Genomic DNA, 16892 nt, shown 5'->3' with positions numbered 1-16892 from the left:
ATAAAAATTTCAGGTTTTCATTGTGAAGAACTTCAGAAAATCTCTCATGCAAATTAGAAAAAATAAACTGAATGAGAGACCCAGGATCAAATCCAACTGGGCTCAGCAAAAAATGCTTGCGGGAGCTGGCTGGTTCAACCGAGAACTTCCCCAAACGCCCACCAATTCTTCTTCAGTAAGAGTTTTCCTGCACAGCTCACTTCGACCATCAGTAAAGAGGGCAAAAATGTTGCTAGATCTCAAAAAGTAATGGAGATACCTGCCATTACTTCAGAAACCGTAACAGCACTCAAACCCTAGCAAATGAACAAGATACCTGTGCTCACAATACTCTACAATAAGCTATTATTAATGGCTGAAAATAAAATATGTAGAAACTAAATTAGCTCACAACACTTCCAGAGAGTAACACCAGCAAGATTTGGACCCCAAAGTCTTCTTTTATTAACCATAAAACAGATTACAAGAGAGCTTCTTCAGTTTCAGACTCACAGATCCAATTGATCTGAACTGACCCCTAGCACCCTACTTAAAGGAAATGATCCCAACGGCTAGTTCGAGTGATCCATGGATCAACGGCTAGTTCAAGTGATCCATGTCGAAATGATCTCGACCGTCGATGGAGATCAAGACATCTCTTAATCTCATCCGTCGATTTATTAAAAAAATGATATTTTGCATGCATTCACTTAAAATATTATTATTTTATTATTTAGGGTTTTTGCTCTATTTTTTAATTTTTTTGTTATTTTTAATTTTTTAATTTTTTAAATTTTAAATTTTTATTTATTTTATTATTTTATTTTATTTATTTATTTTTTTAAATGGATCATCGAACTAAGCCTTTGGAAACATCACCTAGGACCTAGGACTTAGGACTCATGAGGGGATTAAAAACATTTTCCAACCCTCAAGACACATTACATCATGACTTTTACAATTTACATCTTAAGGGGACAAACCCACTTAACACAGACCCTCACAAATCACCCAGTTTCTGTGACAAACTATAATCTAGCAGATTAACACACTAAGATTCTCCTAAAATTCTAATGACAAAATCCATCCTGGCTTTGGGGTCAGGCTGAAGGAAAACTCTGCCGATCATGGATCGGTGAGACGAAAAACCTTCCGGGACGTAGATTACCACTAGAAAGTTAGGTCCACCTAGGCAATTTACATACACGACTCATATCTACTAAGATTATTTACAATTCATACATGCAGACTGGGTTTACAATTAAATTAATCAAGCTGCTGATGACTGCATGATGGCACGGACATGTCGATCGAGTGCTACCCCTTTTTGCAAAAGAAAAGGGGGTGTACTGCATGGGTAGTTGACCAGTAGTGGTCAACATAGGGAAAGAGGAAGAAGGGGAGTTAGACATGCCTTGCTTGAAGTCCTCCAACTGAAAAATGCCTCAAACCAAAAATGAATTGCTTATCAAAATTGGAACACAGCAGTGGCACTTAGATTAGCACACTTTCAAGGACAGTTCTTTGGCCATCTGTAGCAAATATGGAGCATTGCAGCATGCATTGTACGACATATTTGGCATGTAAAAATGTTGATCATGAAAGATGATTAACCTGCTGCAGCAGGAGGCTAACAGGGTGAACCACTGAACCGGGGGTTTGAGCACACTATTGAGCTTGAGCAGGGCATACAAGTAGTGATTACTACTCCCTATAGGCATCCCAAGGCCTATCGGGACGAGATAGAGCGGGCCATTCAGGAGTTGCTAGCTCTTGGGCACATCCGACCAAGCACGAGTCCTTTTGCTTCTTCTGTGGTGTTGGTGAAGAAGAAGGACGGTACATTGAGGATGTGCATTGACTATAGGGCCCTGAACAAGAGGACATTGAAGAATAGGTACCCCATACCCAGGATCGATGAGTTGATGGATAAGTTGAGAGGAGCACGATTCTTCTCAAAGATTGATTTGAGATCAGGGTACCATCAGATTCATGTGATGGAGCAGGACATTCCCAAGACCGCCTTTAGATGTCACTTTGGGCACTTTGAGTTTTTGTGATGCCCTTCGGCCTAACCAACGCCCCAACTACATTCCAGTCTTGCATGAATCACATCTTCCATAGTCACTTGAGGAAGTTTGTGTTGGTGTTCTTTGATGATATACTCATTTACAGTAGGACGTGGGAGGAGCATCTCCAGCATATTGAGACAGTATTACGCATCTTAGAGGAGCAACAGTTCTATACCAAGCTCTCCAAATGTGAGTTCGGGTTGACGGAGATGTTATACTTGGGACACATCATTGGAGTGGACGGAGTGAGGGTCCATGAGGAGAACATTAGGGCCATCAGAGATTGGCTGGAGTTGAGAAACGTGACGGAACTTCGAGGATTCATTGGAATTTGTACTTACTATCGGAAGTTCGTCAAAGGTTTCTCACAACTTGCTGCACCCCTGACAGATTTGACGAGGAGGGGAGCATTCAGTTGGTCGGATACAGCGCAGCGAGCCTTTGACAGGCTCAAGGAGGTTATGAGCAGCTGCCCAGTGCTTGCATTGCCAGATTTTACGCAGCCATTTGTTTAGGAGTGTGATGTGTCGGGAGAGGGGATCAGCGCAATATTGATGCAGGGAGGTCACCCTATAGCCTTTGAGAGCTGGAAGCTCCTTCTGCATGAGAGGTTGTATTCTATATATGACAAGGAGATGCTAGCCATCATGCATGCATTGGCTAAATACCGGCAGTATTTGGTGGGGAACAGGTTCAGGGTGAGGACTGATCACAATAGCCTCAAGTTCTTTTTGGAGCAGAAGCATTTGCAGGAGAGGCAGCAGAAGTGGATCAGTAAGATCCAAGCATATGACTTTGACATTGAGTATGTCAAGGGTAAGAACAACGTGGTGGCAAATGCCCTTTCACGTAGACCAACCACGTTGTCTCTTATGAGCTTGGATACAGACTGGAGGGCTCGACTCTTAGTAGAGTACTCCAAGGACAGGTTTGCATGTGAGATTCTGGACGGGCAGGTGGCAGATGACAGTTCAGGGTGATCGATGAGATCATCTATTACAGGGATCGGATCTTCTTGACTGAGGGGTCTCAGCTCAAGAAGAAGATACTCCAGGCATCACATGATTCACCATTGGTAGGCCATCAGGGGTTTACCAAAACCTACAAGGCTATTAGAGAGAGGTTCTCCTGGAAGGGCCTCAAGGAGGACGTACTTCGGCATATCAGGGAGTGCGATGTTTGCCAGCGGAACAAGGGAGAGATGAGCCATCCCGCGGGTTTATTGCAGCCGCTACCCATTCTGGAGGGGAAATGGGAGAGCATTTCGATGGACTTCATCACAGGATAGCCCACAGTACAAGGCAAGGATTGTGTCTTTCTCGTCGTTGATCGACTGACAAAGTACGCGCATTTCTTTGCCATATCCGCACACTACACAGCAGCACAGGTGGTCGAGCTGTTCTTCAGGGAGATCTTCAGGCTACATGGTCTTCCTAAGACCATCGTCAATGACAGGGATAGCCGTTTCATGTGCGGGTTTTGGCAGGAACTTTTCCGGTTGGTGGGGACGGAGTTGACTCCGAGTACCAGTTATCACCCACATAAGGATGGGAAGATAGAGATAGTTAACAAGTGGCTGGAGGACTACTTGCGTAACTATGTCAGTGGGCAACGAGAAAATTGGCCAGCTAGAAGATGAAGTAGGGGCACTCAAAAGCATTCTCGAGGACCTCCAAATTCAGATCGCCTAGCAGAATTATCTGCCTGCAGAGGAAAGTTTGGGCCTAGACCTTAACCACCCTGATGTCCTTGAAGACTAGTCAGTGTTGCTATGTCTGGTTTCATATGTATCTGGCTCTTATGGCAGTTCTGTCGAGTATATACTAGTAGAATAATAGGAGTTCAGTCTTGTTTCGCAATTTTGATGGATAGCTAAGCCTAGTTAGACAACCTACATATGCAAATTATGAAGCCCAGTATTGTAATGGAATTGTAAATCTCCCGAATATTAGTTGCGATTGGGTGTGGATTAATATAACCAACACTCTTTCGTGTTTAAAAAAAAAGGGCAATAAGAAGGTGCACAAGAAAGTTAAAAAAGAAAAATGAAGCTTGCACTCCAAATATAGAGAAAACCTTGCATTGGTTCATGGGCATGAAAAACATACTAAATGGAAAAAAAACAAAGCAGCAAAATGTTGGTAGGCAAAGAGGCAAGCAAGCATAACCCTAAATCTATGAAAAAAATCTTTACATAGGGGTTTTTAAGAACATACATGTTAATGGAAGACCTGTTGTCTCATTGTTCTTGAATCTTTGATCCACAATTTTTTTTTGGTTGGTGATGATAATGGTTGTTTGATCCTCAATCCCTCCTTGAAAACCACCACAAAGATCTTCCCCTTCCTTCTCCAAGACTAAGAAAGCAAAATGAGCAAATAAAAGTCAAAAAATTGCTTTTGTAGCTACGGCCCAGCTTGTCCGACGATATTTTAGGTCATCATTCAACATTTTGCCGAGATATTGCCAATATTTTGAAAATATCACAATATTTTCAAAACAAAAAATATCGCGATATTTACTCGATGATATATTGTTTTGCCGAAAATATCACGATATTTCCAAATATCGGCAATATTATCAACACTGTTATAAATAGAACTTGAAGGCCTCACTTTTGGCATCTTTTGGTTATTTTACAATTTTACACTAGTTCTCTTGAGCTTCTTAGCCAAGACAACTAGTGTTGTTTAGCACAAGGAATTTATGAGTGGGAATTCCACCTTCATTTCGGAGAATTTCAAGTGTCTCCCTAGTGAGGCAATTTGAGGAGCTCAATTCAGAGATTCCATTAGATATCATTGTAGGAGTTTACTTAGCAGTGCACATTTCTTGGGCACAATGGTATTTTTGTGGAGCACATCGTGGGAGCAAGCGTGGGTTAGAGGCTCCTTGTCTAGTGAAACTGAGCCTTATCCTTAGCTTGAGTATCTTGGGTAAGCCTATTCAATCTCCTTTATAGGTTCTTTTGAGGGTACACTTCTCCTTATTACATAGAGTTGTGCCTTGTTCTTAGTCTAAGTACCATGTCTAAGCCTATTCGATTGTCACCTTTGAACCCTATCCTAAGAATATTTTGTAGGTCACCTTAATTGAGAAGCCTCTTGTATGGTGAAATTCCACTAAAGAGTAGAAGGTGGATTTCTGAGGTGATAGTGGAATCCACCTCAACATTGTCTCTTGGTCTGGCTCTCATCTTGTAAGGCCTCTCACAAGACCAACTATATTTTGAGGCAACAGTCCCCATTGACCTATGTTGGTCCTTTGTGCACATTAATATAATTTCAGTTCATTTGTTAGGGAATTCGCTTCATTCCTTCGGTTTTGTTGAAGGAAATAAATGTTTCTTCTTGTTAGATTTGAGAATTGATATCTATTTTCTCCGAGTTGTTGCCATTCAACAGGCTAATCAACTTCTACTTACACTAATGTGACAATGGAATCCACCTCATTGTTGTGTCTTGGTCTGGCTTTTGTCTTGTAAGGCCTCTCACAAGACCTACTAGATTTTGAGGCAATAGTGACCCTAGTAAAAATGTACCCAACCCTCAAACAAAATTGCTACTTTGACATGACAAGTTTTTTTATCTTATTTTAATGCTTAGAGGGTGATATTTGTGATGAGGATCCCAAAAAAGGCAACGATTTTGATGATATGAAATTATTTACTATAGAATGATTTCTTTTGGGGGACTTTGGAGGCCATTTAGAGCCTCTTTGTTGATATATTTTTGGTTCATAGATGGATTGCACTTAGTGCTATTTTGGTAATATGCACTCTTGCTATATATATGAGAAACTTTGCATATTTGTGTACAACGGTTTGAATTCATACAAATGAACATGAATATATATGTTTTTATTCAAAATTTGAATATTTTAGGTATTCTTTGTTTCACCAGTTTTTTTGTCTGGTTTTTTCCTTGTTCGGGTTCAGTTCACATTTTTTGGCATTGACCAGTCTGATTCTAATAACATTGGTGCCCAGCACACTGAGACTATAGAGCACATGACAAACATTGTGACCCATCTCTTCAAACACTATATAAAGAAATTGCATTGTTTGAAAGTATCATGATCCTATCAGTTATTAATCATTTATTACAATATGTTAGTGTACATTCCTAGGTGAAAGTACATTCAACGCAGAGGTCTGCAAAAAATCGCATAATTCTTCCATTTATTATCCAACATTCATCCATGCTTATATGAGCATACATTGGGGGGAATAAAAAGAGATTATCACATGCAGTTCAAATTTCCTCTCCACGAAAAGGTTGCATGGCTACAGATTGCTCATAAAATGTGTTTGGTTAGTTAGAGATTATACACTGTCAATTAGATTTAGATCCTTCTTATTACTTGTGTTAGTTGGAATTTCAGATATTTGAAATGAGTGATAATCACAACAATGAATCTTTAGACAAAGATAAAATAGATTAAAAGGCTTTTTAGTAGATCATAATCTATCCTAAGTTTAACTCAATTAATGACAGCACTGTTGCTCAACAAATAAGGATGCTTGCATTGTCTTAAAAACAGAATTCCAGGGACTGCCACCCATAGGGAGAGGATACGCCATAGAACTAGTTTAGAACCTAAATTCAGTTTTATATATCTATCATTCCCATAGAATAACAATTTATCCAAATTGAGAAAAATTCAGGAAATCCAAAACCCAAATAAAATTATCCAAGTCTGATTCAGAAGAATAACCTGATCAGGCATCAAAATATTTGGAAATGCTGTTTTTTCTGTTTTACCTCAAAACGATCTGCAGCCGGTGTAAAGGTTGACAAAAATTTTAGAATTTTTGCTGCTAAAAGTGGTAGCTTTTCATTAAACCCAGAAATCTTAAACTCAAGTTTGTCTCCAATAATGGAAAATTTTGCTTCCAATTTAGCAAAATCTGCCTGCATTTAACAGATTGTTAAAATGTTAGAAATAATTTGAACTTTAGCACATTTCCAATAAATATTACAGAAGAGAGATACAGACTTGTAAAGCATATTACAAAATTACAAACTCACAAAGTCCTAATACAAACATTAATTATTATTCAGCTCATGAAATGCAGATACCATTTCTCTTGACTTATTTAGCTCATGAAGTGCAGATGGTGGTTCTCCTGATACATTCATTTCGTAAAATTTCATACCTATACTCCACTATTTTTCTTATTGTCATAAACAAGTCATTTACATGACAATCAGAATGCATACACTAATAATTGTAAAGCCTGGGTTAATTCCTGCCTTCGTAAGAAAATGGCTTAGTCAAGAGAGACTTTCATGGGGTGGGATTTATGGGACATTTTGTAGGTAAGTGGCTATCTTGGAGAGCTCTTAATTGGTCTCCAAGACTTCAAACTGTTGATTGACCTGCTTCTACTGCAATTTGGTTGATGATTTCACATCATTGTTATCTCAAGCTAAATCTAGACGTCCATGGACATGCTTAGAAGGATTCCAAATTCTAACTACTAAAGCCACTTATGCCAAGCTTTGGACAACATATTAAGGTAATGGAACTAGGCAGATCAAGAGGTACAAAGTATCTAGAAGTCCCACTCTGATTTTTGTTGATTTGTGGTAGCACCAGATGTGCTCTAGCCATGAAAATTGGTGGAGAGGCTAATACATATAAGATCTCCAAAACCCAGAAATCGTTTTGGGAAATTCCATTCGGTTGAAGAGATATTAAAATAATTAATATTTTTAATGGAGTTTTTAAGTCTAAACTTAGAAAATTAAAATACTAATGGGTATTAATATAAAATTGGGTGAGAAGGTTCTAAATTATAAGAATGAAGCCAAATATAATATTAGCTGTTGATTAACGACTTAATATTGGTCGTTGAAGACTCAACAGGAAACATATAAGAGGAGGCTTGAGGGTCAGTTGTAAAAACACTAGTTGATACTTAATATCTCAAGGAAAATCGATTCTCAAAGAGAAGGAGATTGATTTAAGAGGGAAAGTTGCAGGGTGGAGGAAGAGGGGGGATTAGCAATAGTCAAGGAGCTTAGAAAAAGTGACACAGGGACTCTGGGAGACAGCGCAGAGGGAGACGCAGATCAGAGAGATGCAAGGATGACGTAGAGAGGGACCAAAGTTGTGCATAGCCACGCAGAATGACGCAAGGCTGACGCAGTAGGGAAAGGAAGATCTCCAAGGTGTTAGAAAGTCTCGGAGAAAAGTCTCAGGTGTTTTCTCCCAGTGTCTATGTAATTTTTTCTGTAAAAGTGATTGTTGCTGAAGATTTTTTAAAATCCTCCTCTATTGCACCGGTTTTCCTGCATTGGGTTTTTCCGGGGACAATTGTCCAAAAATAACTGTGTTGATGTGATGATTCTTGTGCATATATTTGTTTCTATATAATGGTATGACATCTACAGTAGAATTTATTTTAATATTCACTGAAGGGATTTCATAAATAATTTATTGGGAAAAATAAATATGTGAAATAAATCAGTTGCTGCAGTAATAGAATTTCCGTTTAGAAATTTTTACATGGTATTAGAGCAAAGATTTGGCGACAAGAAGGGAAAGTCAATTATGGGTCAAGAGCATGACACAGAAGCATCCACTCAAGGAGACTCATGCAGATTTTCAAGAGAATGCACAAGAGACAGAAATTATGATTATTCTATGTTGGCTTCCAGATTGGAAGAAGAAGTTGCTTGCGTAGCAAGCTCTGCCTCCTCGGAGGTTTAGTATAATCTGAGAATGTTTTTTAGATTATGAGGAAGAAAGAATGAATTTTCAGATTACCATGCAGAATAAGGCAAAGTGTACTCCAGTAGGGAAAGGTATTATAGTTTTTCAAACAGAAATAGGAGAGCGGTTCCGAGCTACCAATGTGTTGCATGTGCCAGGACTGGGGATGAACTTACTTTCCATATCTCAACTTCAAAACAAGGGCTATGACGTTTTCTTCATTAAGGAGAAAGTATACGTCAAACACCCGAGTTGGAAAAAGAAGGTCCAGATCGGAATTAGAAGTAACAGGTTGTACAGGTTGCAGCTAAAATCACTAATGGAATTGATAGGAAGTAATGGAGACACGGGTTTGAATGAACTATGGCACAGAAGGATGGGGCATTTGCACCATGGGACTCTGACAATTCTCAGAAAAACTATAATAGGAGTTCCAAATCTTAGTACTGAACGAGATGATGTATGCAGAGGGTGTGCTCTGGGCAAGTATGCCGAATCAACATTTCCAAGAAGTAACAATAGGGCCAAGAATGTACTAGGATCGATACACTCAGACATCTGCGGACCGATGTCCACAAAATCTCGTAGTGGTGCCAAATACTTCGTCACCTTCATCGATGACCATTCCAGGAAGACCTGGATCTACTTTCTGAAAACCAAAGATGAGGTTTTCGGTCGATTCAAAGAGTTCAAGGCTCTAGTGGAGAATCTGATAGGAAAGAAGATAAAAGTGTTTCGCTCAGACAATGGTGGAGAGTATTTTGACAAGGACTTCACCGATTTTTGCACTATGGAGGGCATCATAAGAGAGTGGACAACTCCCCATAATTCGGAGCAGAATGGAGTAGAAGAAAGGAAGAACAGGACTATTGTGGAAGTAGCTAGGGAAATGATGTATGATCAAGATATGCCAAAATTCCTATGGGCAGAAGCATGCAACATGACAGTCTATGTCCAAAATAGAATTCCTCATAGGGCATTGGGCAAGATTACTCCAAAGAAGGTCTTCACCAAGAAGACACCCGAAGTTAGTCCTTTCAGGATATTTGGGAGTTTCGCATATTTCCGTATACCCGAGGAGAAGAGGAAGAAGTTAGATCAAACTTGAGTGGGTTCACTAATGCAAATTGGGTTGGAAGTTCAGTAGATCGGAAAAGTACCACTAGGTAATGTTTCAACATTAGATCGGGAATGACTTCCTGGTGCAGTAGGAAACAAAAATTTGTAGCTTTGAGCTCAGTTGAAGCAGAATATATGGCCGTTAGCACAACTTTGTCCGAAGCCATATGGCTTAGAAAATTGCTTGTGAACATCTTCAGTAGAAGGATGGATGCAACCAGGATCATGTTTGATAATCAGAGTTGCATCAAGGTCTCTGAGAATCGAGTATTTCATGATCGGTCAAAGCATATTGATATCAGGTGTCACTTTGTCAGAGACTATGTCCAACGAGGAGCAGTACAGTTGAGCTACACTCCTACAGGAGAACAGGTGGTGGACATCCTCACCAAGGCCCTAGGAAGAACAAAGTTCATTTATTTCAGGGAGAAGATGGGGATGGTAAAGAATCCATTTCAGTAGCAGAAATGGATAAGTGTCAGGGGTTGCAATGCAGCAATTAGCAGTGCTATGGGCAACATGGGAAACATATGGAGAGGGAGCTGCAATACAGATGTAGCAATGGCAGTGGAAATGTCATGGGCAGCAATGCAGATGGTGTGAGGCATCAGGACAAGCATCAACACAGTTACTGGTGCGAAAGGATCAGTGTGATGTTTCAGTGATGGAGCATTACTAGAGTACATTCCTCGCTAAGAGGGAGTGTTGATTTGCGGTAGCATCGGATGTGGTCTAGCCATGAAAATTAGTGGAGAGGCTAAGGCACATAAGATATCCAAAACCTAGAAATCATTTTGGGAAATTCCATCCAGTTGGAGAGATATTAAAATAATTAATATTTTTAATGGAGTTCCTAAGTCTAAACTTAGGAAAATTAAAATATTAATGGGTATTAATATAAAACTTGGTGAGAAGGTTCTAAATGATGAGGATCAAGCCAAATCTAATCTTAGTTGTTCATTAGGGACTTAATATCGGCCGTTGAAGACTCAACAGGAAAAGTATAAGAGGAGGCTTGAGGGTCAGTTGGAAACACACCAGCAGATACTTAGTATCTCAAGGAAAATCGATTCTCAAAGAGAAGGAGATCAATTTCAGGGGGAGAGTTGTAGGGTGGAGGAAGAGGGGGGATTAGCAGCAGTCAGGGAGCTCAGAAGAAGTGACACAGGGACTCTGAGAGACAACACAGAGGGTGACGTAGATTAGAGAGACACAAGGATGATGCAGAGAGGGACCAGAGCTATGCAGAGCCACGCAGAATGACGCAGGGCTAACACATTAGAGAAAGGAAGCTCTCTAGGGAGTCAGAAATTCTTGGGGAAAAGTCTCAGGTGTTTTCTCCTAGTGTCTATGTAATTTTTTCTGTAAAAGCGATTGTTGCTGAAGATTAATAAAACCCTCCTCTGCTGCACCAGTTTTCCCGCATTAGGTTTTTCCGAGGACAATTGTCCAAAAATAACTGTGTTGATGTGATTGATTCTTGTGCATATATATATATATTGTGTATGTATAATGGTGTGATATCTGCAATAGAATTTATTTTAATATTTATTGAAGGGATTTCATAAATAATTTATTGGGAATAATAAGTAGGTGAGATAAATCAGTTGTTGGAGCTCAGAAGAAGTGACGCAGGGACTCTGAGAGACAACACAGAGGGAGACGCAGATCAGAGAGACACAGGGATGATGCAGAGAGGGACCAGAGTTGTGCAGATCCATGCAGAATGACGCAGGGCTGACATAGTAGAGAAAGGAAGCTCTCCAGGGTGTTAGAAAGTCTTGGGGAAAAGTCTTAGGTGTTTTCTCCCAGTGTCTATGTAATTTTTTTTGTAAAAGTGATTGTTGCTAAAGATTAATAAAACCCTCCTCTGCTGCACTGGTTTTCTCGCATTGGGTTTTTTCGGGGATAATTGTCCAAAAATAACTGTGTTGATGTGATTGATTCTTGTGCATATATATATTGTGTATGTATAATGGTGTGATATCTGCAATAGAATTTATTTTAATATTTACTGAAGGGATTTCATAAATAATTTATTGGGAATAATAAGTAGGTGAAATAAATTAGTTGTTGGAGCTCAGAAGAAGTGACACAAGGACTCTGAGAGACAACATAGAGGGAGACACAGAGAGGGACCAGAGCTGTGCAGAGCCACGCAGAACGACGCAGGGCTGACATAGTAGAGAAAGGGAGCTCTCCAGGGTGTCAGAAAGTCTCAGGTAAAAGTCTCAGGTGTTTTCTCCCAATGTCTATGTAAATTTTTCTGTAAAAGTGATTGTTGTTGAAGATTAATAAAACCCTCCTCTGCTGCACTGGCTTTCCCGCATTGGGTTTTTCCAGGGACAATTGTCCAAAAATAACTATGTTGATGTGATTGATTCTTGTGCATATATATATTGTGTATGTACAATGGTGTGATATTTGCCGTAGAATTTATTTTAATATTTACTGAAGGGATTTCATAAATAACTTATTGGGAATAATAAGTAGGTGAAATAAATCAGTTGTTGCAGTAATAGAATTTCTGTTTAGATATTTTCACACTTTTCAAACTAGAGTACATGCATAGTTGATCCTTCAATCAACGTAGCAATAAAGTATCAACTATATCACAACAGTCTTACAAATAGATCTTGTCTAGCTCATCACAAGCCTGAAATGGTTAAGCATGCATTGTAGATATCTGGCTATCCTAGAGAATTCTTAATTGGTCTCCAAGACTTCAGGTTGTTGACTGACCTGCTTTTGCCGCAATCTGATTGATGATTGCATATTACTTCTATTTCAAGCGAAATCCAAATGCTCATGGAGAAGGATTGCAAAATCTAATACAAAATCCACTTATGCCACATTTTGGACAGCTATTAATATAATGGAACTAGGAAAGTAGGGCGCATTGATCGAATAGATGTAGGTATGTGGCTTTACTGGGGAACTCTTAATTGGTCTACAAGACTTCTTGTTGACCGACCTGATTTTACAGCAATTTGATTGATGATTACACATTACTATTATTTCACATACTTAGAAGGATTGCAAATGCTAATACTAAAGCCATTGATGCCAAGTTTTCACATCATAATGGAACTATGCAGATCAGGAGGTAGCAAAATATCTAGAAGTCCCACTCTACTTTTCAAACTAAAGTGCATGCATGGTTGATCTCTCATTCAACATAACAGTAAATGATCAACTATATCACATCAATCTTACGAATAGATCTTGTTTGGTTCATCACAAGCCTGAAATTGTTAAGCATGCATTGTGAAATTTCAAAGTTACCAAAACATTTTAGGTTGAGTTACAAGATAAGCCATAGAACATACCCCTAAGCGGATACATGTCCCACATTGCATGTGTCATACAAGGACTCGATGGGACACCTGTTGGATATAAGTTTCACATGTGCCTTGTTTCCGCCTCACTTACACACTAAGGTTAATGTGGGAAAAATATTCAAAGCCACAAGGTGTGGCCTTGGTGGCAAAGTTCAAAGAAGGGGTTGTCACCTAACCCCAACTCTCTCCATTAAAGCTCTCTCCTAGTTAAGATAAGGAGGTTGGCCCCTAAGGATGGTTAGTGAAATGAAATTTATTGGAAACAACAAGTTCTAGGAGACTACGGTTAAGGGAACTACTTCTCAAAAGGTAAAGTGATTGAATATTTTAGCAAGTGTGTAAATGATGAGAAATGTGAGAGATATATTTCAATATAGCAATTCAACATTAAAGAATATGAACTAGTGCCTTGTAAATAATGCTCAAATGAAAATCAAGTACTTGCAATATGGAAAGAGAAACTCAAGTTGCAATGATAAGTAACCCTGCAAAGCCAAATGTTAGCTCAAGATATGAAATATGAGCAATAAAAGTATATAACTTGAAAATGTAAATGGAAATTGCACTTATAAAGGAAATGCCCCAATGGAATGATACAAAATCAAATAGTCATGAGCAAAGTAAATCTCTAGATGACAATTGCAATAGTTATATAACAATATTGCAAGTGAAATTGAAAATGCGCATGAAACAAATTGATAGGATGATATCAAAACTAAACTATGTGAAATGCAATTATCTTGGTTAGTTTTAAATTTCTAATCTAAGGTGAGAAATTCCCCTTTCAAATTCTTGCCATAAGGTAAAGATTGAGGTAAGTTGCAAGAATATGGGCTAAGAAGGTGCTTATTCATTCATTAATGATACCCTTCCCATAATCTTTACAATCCACGTGTTTTCGTTTTCTACAAGGCGACTAAGCCACCAAGAGACTGCAACGTCACGTGTAACTACTTACTCCATACCAGGTGAAAAAAACCAGGAAAATTTGATCCCAGAATGTCTATTCAACCAAGTTTATGCTTGGAGGTAAGTTTTTTTAAATGTGCAAGTCTAATGCTAGAATGCCTAAGTGTTAATTACAAATTGATTCAAGTGAATGATGGTAACAAGATACTCCAATATATATATATATATATATATATTGTAATGTCTCCATTTTTATTTTCTCCATAGTACAACCAGGGTGGATTTCCAAGGCAGGGGATGACCAGGTCAGTGGAGCAGGTTTATTTCATCAGGGGTCCCGATGGAGTTTCGAAGAGTTTTTATGGGGTCCGATTGCATTCGCTTGGCATAATCATCCTCATGAGCAGTTCCTCATATCTTGTTTTTGGTTTTGTAACTTTAAAATAATTCCTGTAAAACGGGGATATTATTGGGTATAACTTTATTAATTATGTTCGAGGTGGCATTCTAGGGTGATTAATTGATGGAACACCTCAGTGTAATAGCTTGTTGGAACTGGAACGAGAAGATCTATAGGATGGGATGCTGAGAAGTGACTTCCAGTGGCTAAAGAGAGTATGGTGGGTGATTTTCCATTTTCCTTAGTTAAAAATGACTTTAATTAGTCATTTAATTAAGGAAAAATAATTAATAGGAGAAAATGGGCCAAAAGTGACTTAAGTGAAATAAAATAAAATTAAAAGGTCACTTAAGATAAAGTTAGTGGAGGAGATTCTATAATAATAATAAGATAATAAAATAAGATGCTTCTAGAGACTTGGAGATCTATCCATCAAATCTATAAAAGAGGAGGAGGGGGTCATTTGGAGACATCTTGGATTTCATATTGTTTCTTGTATGAGAGGTTGAGAACCCGGTTCTCTACTCCATTGGTAGCCCTAAGACGGAAACCCTTAGGTGATTTAGTGGGGTTGGGAGAGTTGTTGATTTAGGATATCATCGGATGTGCTATAGGCCTCCAATTTTGCAAGGAGGCTTGGGCACATGTATTCCAAAGAACCCATAAAGCGTTTTGGGAAATTCCACACAGAGACAATTTTATTAAAATAATTAATATTTTTACTGGAGTTCCTAAGTCTAAACTTAGGAAAATTAAAATATTAATGGGTATTAATCTAATTGTGGGTGTAACCTGTAGAAAAAGAAGGAGATCAAGTCAAAACGATATGAGACTTTGATTATGAGTTAACATAGGTCGTTGGTTGTCCAACATAAAGATATAAGAAGGGGATTGAGGGTCATTTGGAAAACACACCATGAGATCAAGACATCGAATTTCAGAAGTGAGAAGTTCTCAGGAGGAAATTCTGATCGAGGATATTTCTGGTTGACAGAGGTAGTGAGTATCCAGAAGAAGGAAGTTTTTCCTGGGCCGGAGAGTATGAGGCAAAGAGGGTATAACGACGTCCAAAGAGAGGTAGATGTTGTCCCACGCAAAGCTGACGTAGTTGCAGCGTAGGCCTTTGAGGGAGATCGAATTCTTGTTGAGGAAATCGAGTTTCAGTAGCCGAGAGTCGGGGTGTGAGACTGCGAGGTAGAGATTCGAATTTTCCAACCAGCAGAGGGTCAAGAGAAGGAGCAGCGTGATACCCAGCAGGCGTGACACAAGAACTGCTTGGGAGTGATGCAGTTCTGCGCAGAGGCTACACAGAGGGTATGTAGAGGCTCCAGTTCAGCGTGATTAGTCTCATATTTTCCCCAGTGACTGGGTGAGATCATTTCACCATTCGTTTTGTCCAGTTTCTCTCTGTATCGGATAGCCAGTTGGGCATCCTACGAATTGTACTCAAAATTACTACTGCATAATAATAAAACCCTCAGCTCCTACACCGGTTTTCCCACATAGTGTTTTTTGGGAACATTCGTCCAAAAATAACGGTGTCATTGTGTTGTATTTTCTTTCTTGCCTAGTTTTTTGTTTCCGCATTATATTTAATTACGTGAAGGCAGTGTATGTATTTCGATATCTGCCATAGTAAATTGCAAGTAATTTGTTTAAAGGAAATTAACAAATAGGAGAAATATCATCAATTTCTACAGTAGGAATTTGGGGCTTCCAAATTTTCACATGAGTGCCCACCTTCCCTTGGTGAATTCATCCAGAATTGACAGGAGAGCTTAGCAGTGTAGTTTAGATTAGTTTGTGTTATTTTTTGGTAGCATCGGAAGTGATATAGCCTTGAAAATTGCTAGAGAGGCTAAGGCACCTGTGTTCTATAGAACCCAGAAACCGTTTGGTGAAATTCCACCCAGATTGTATTTTATTAAAATAATTAATATTTTTAATGGGGTTCCTAAATCTAAACTTAGGGAAATTAAAACATTAATGGGTATTAATCAAAATATGGGTGAGAATGATCTAGAAGATGGATCAAGTCATGTTTTAATCTTAGTCATTGATTAGATACTTAATCTCGGTCGTTGAAGACTCAACAGGAAAAGTATAAAATGGAGGTTTGGGGTTCATTTGGAAATACACACAGAGAGATTGATGAAATCGATTTTTTGAGATGAGAAGTTCTCAGGAGGAAAATCAATTGGGGAGATCTTGCAGTAGAGGAGAAGAGAGAATCTGGAAGGACATTTTTCTAGAGAATACTGACAGAGAGGTGGAGAGAGCTTGCAGGGAGGCAACATAGTAGCTAGGAAAGGCTGACGCTGGGCCAGTCTGGGCCCATGTAGTCCTGAAGCA

General features: G+C 39.0%; 1 protein-coding gene across 1 annotated transcript in view; it reads right to left on the bottom strand.

Moving 5' to 3' along the window:
- LOC149163430 (nardilysin-like) overlaps positions 1-16892 on the bottom strand; it is a 694409-nt gene that overhangs the window by 98230 nt on the left and 579287 nt on the right. Inside the window, exon 13 of the mRNA XM_089431708.1 lies at positions 6815-6964. Coding sequence (XP_089287834.1) covers positions 6815-6964 — 150 coding nt within the window. The remainder of the gene's footprint in view (positions 1-6814; positions 6965-16892) is intronic.

This window comes from Pinus tabuliformis, chromosome 5_1, assembly GCF_031772625.1.
Source record: "Pinus tabuliformis cultivar Carrire ecotype Pingquan chromosome 5_1, CPIR1, whole genome shotgun sequence".
NCBI classification, from domain to species: domain Eukaryota; kingdom Viridiplantae; phylum Streptophyta; class Pinopsida; order Pinales; family Pinaceae; genus Pinus; species Pinus tabuliformis.
The sequence above is the reverse complement of the archived record's forward strand: the minus strand, read 5'-3'. Positions and strand labels throughout refer to the sequence as shown.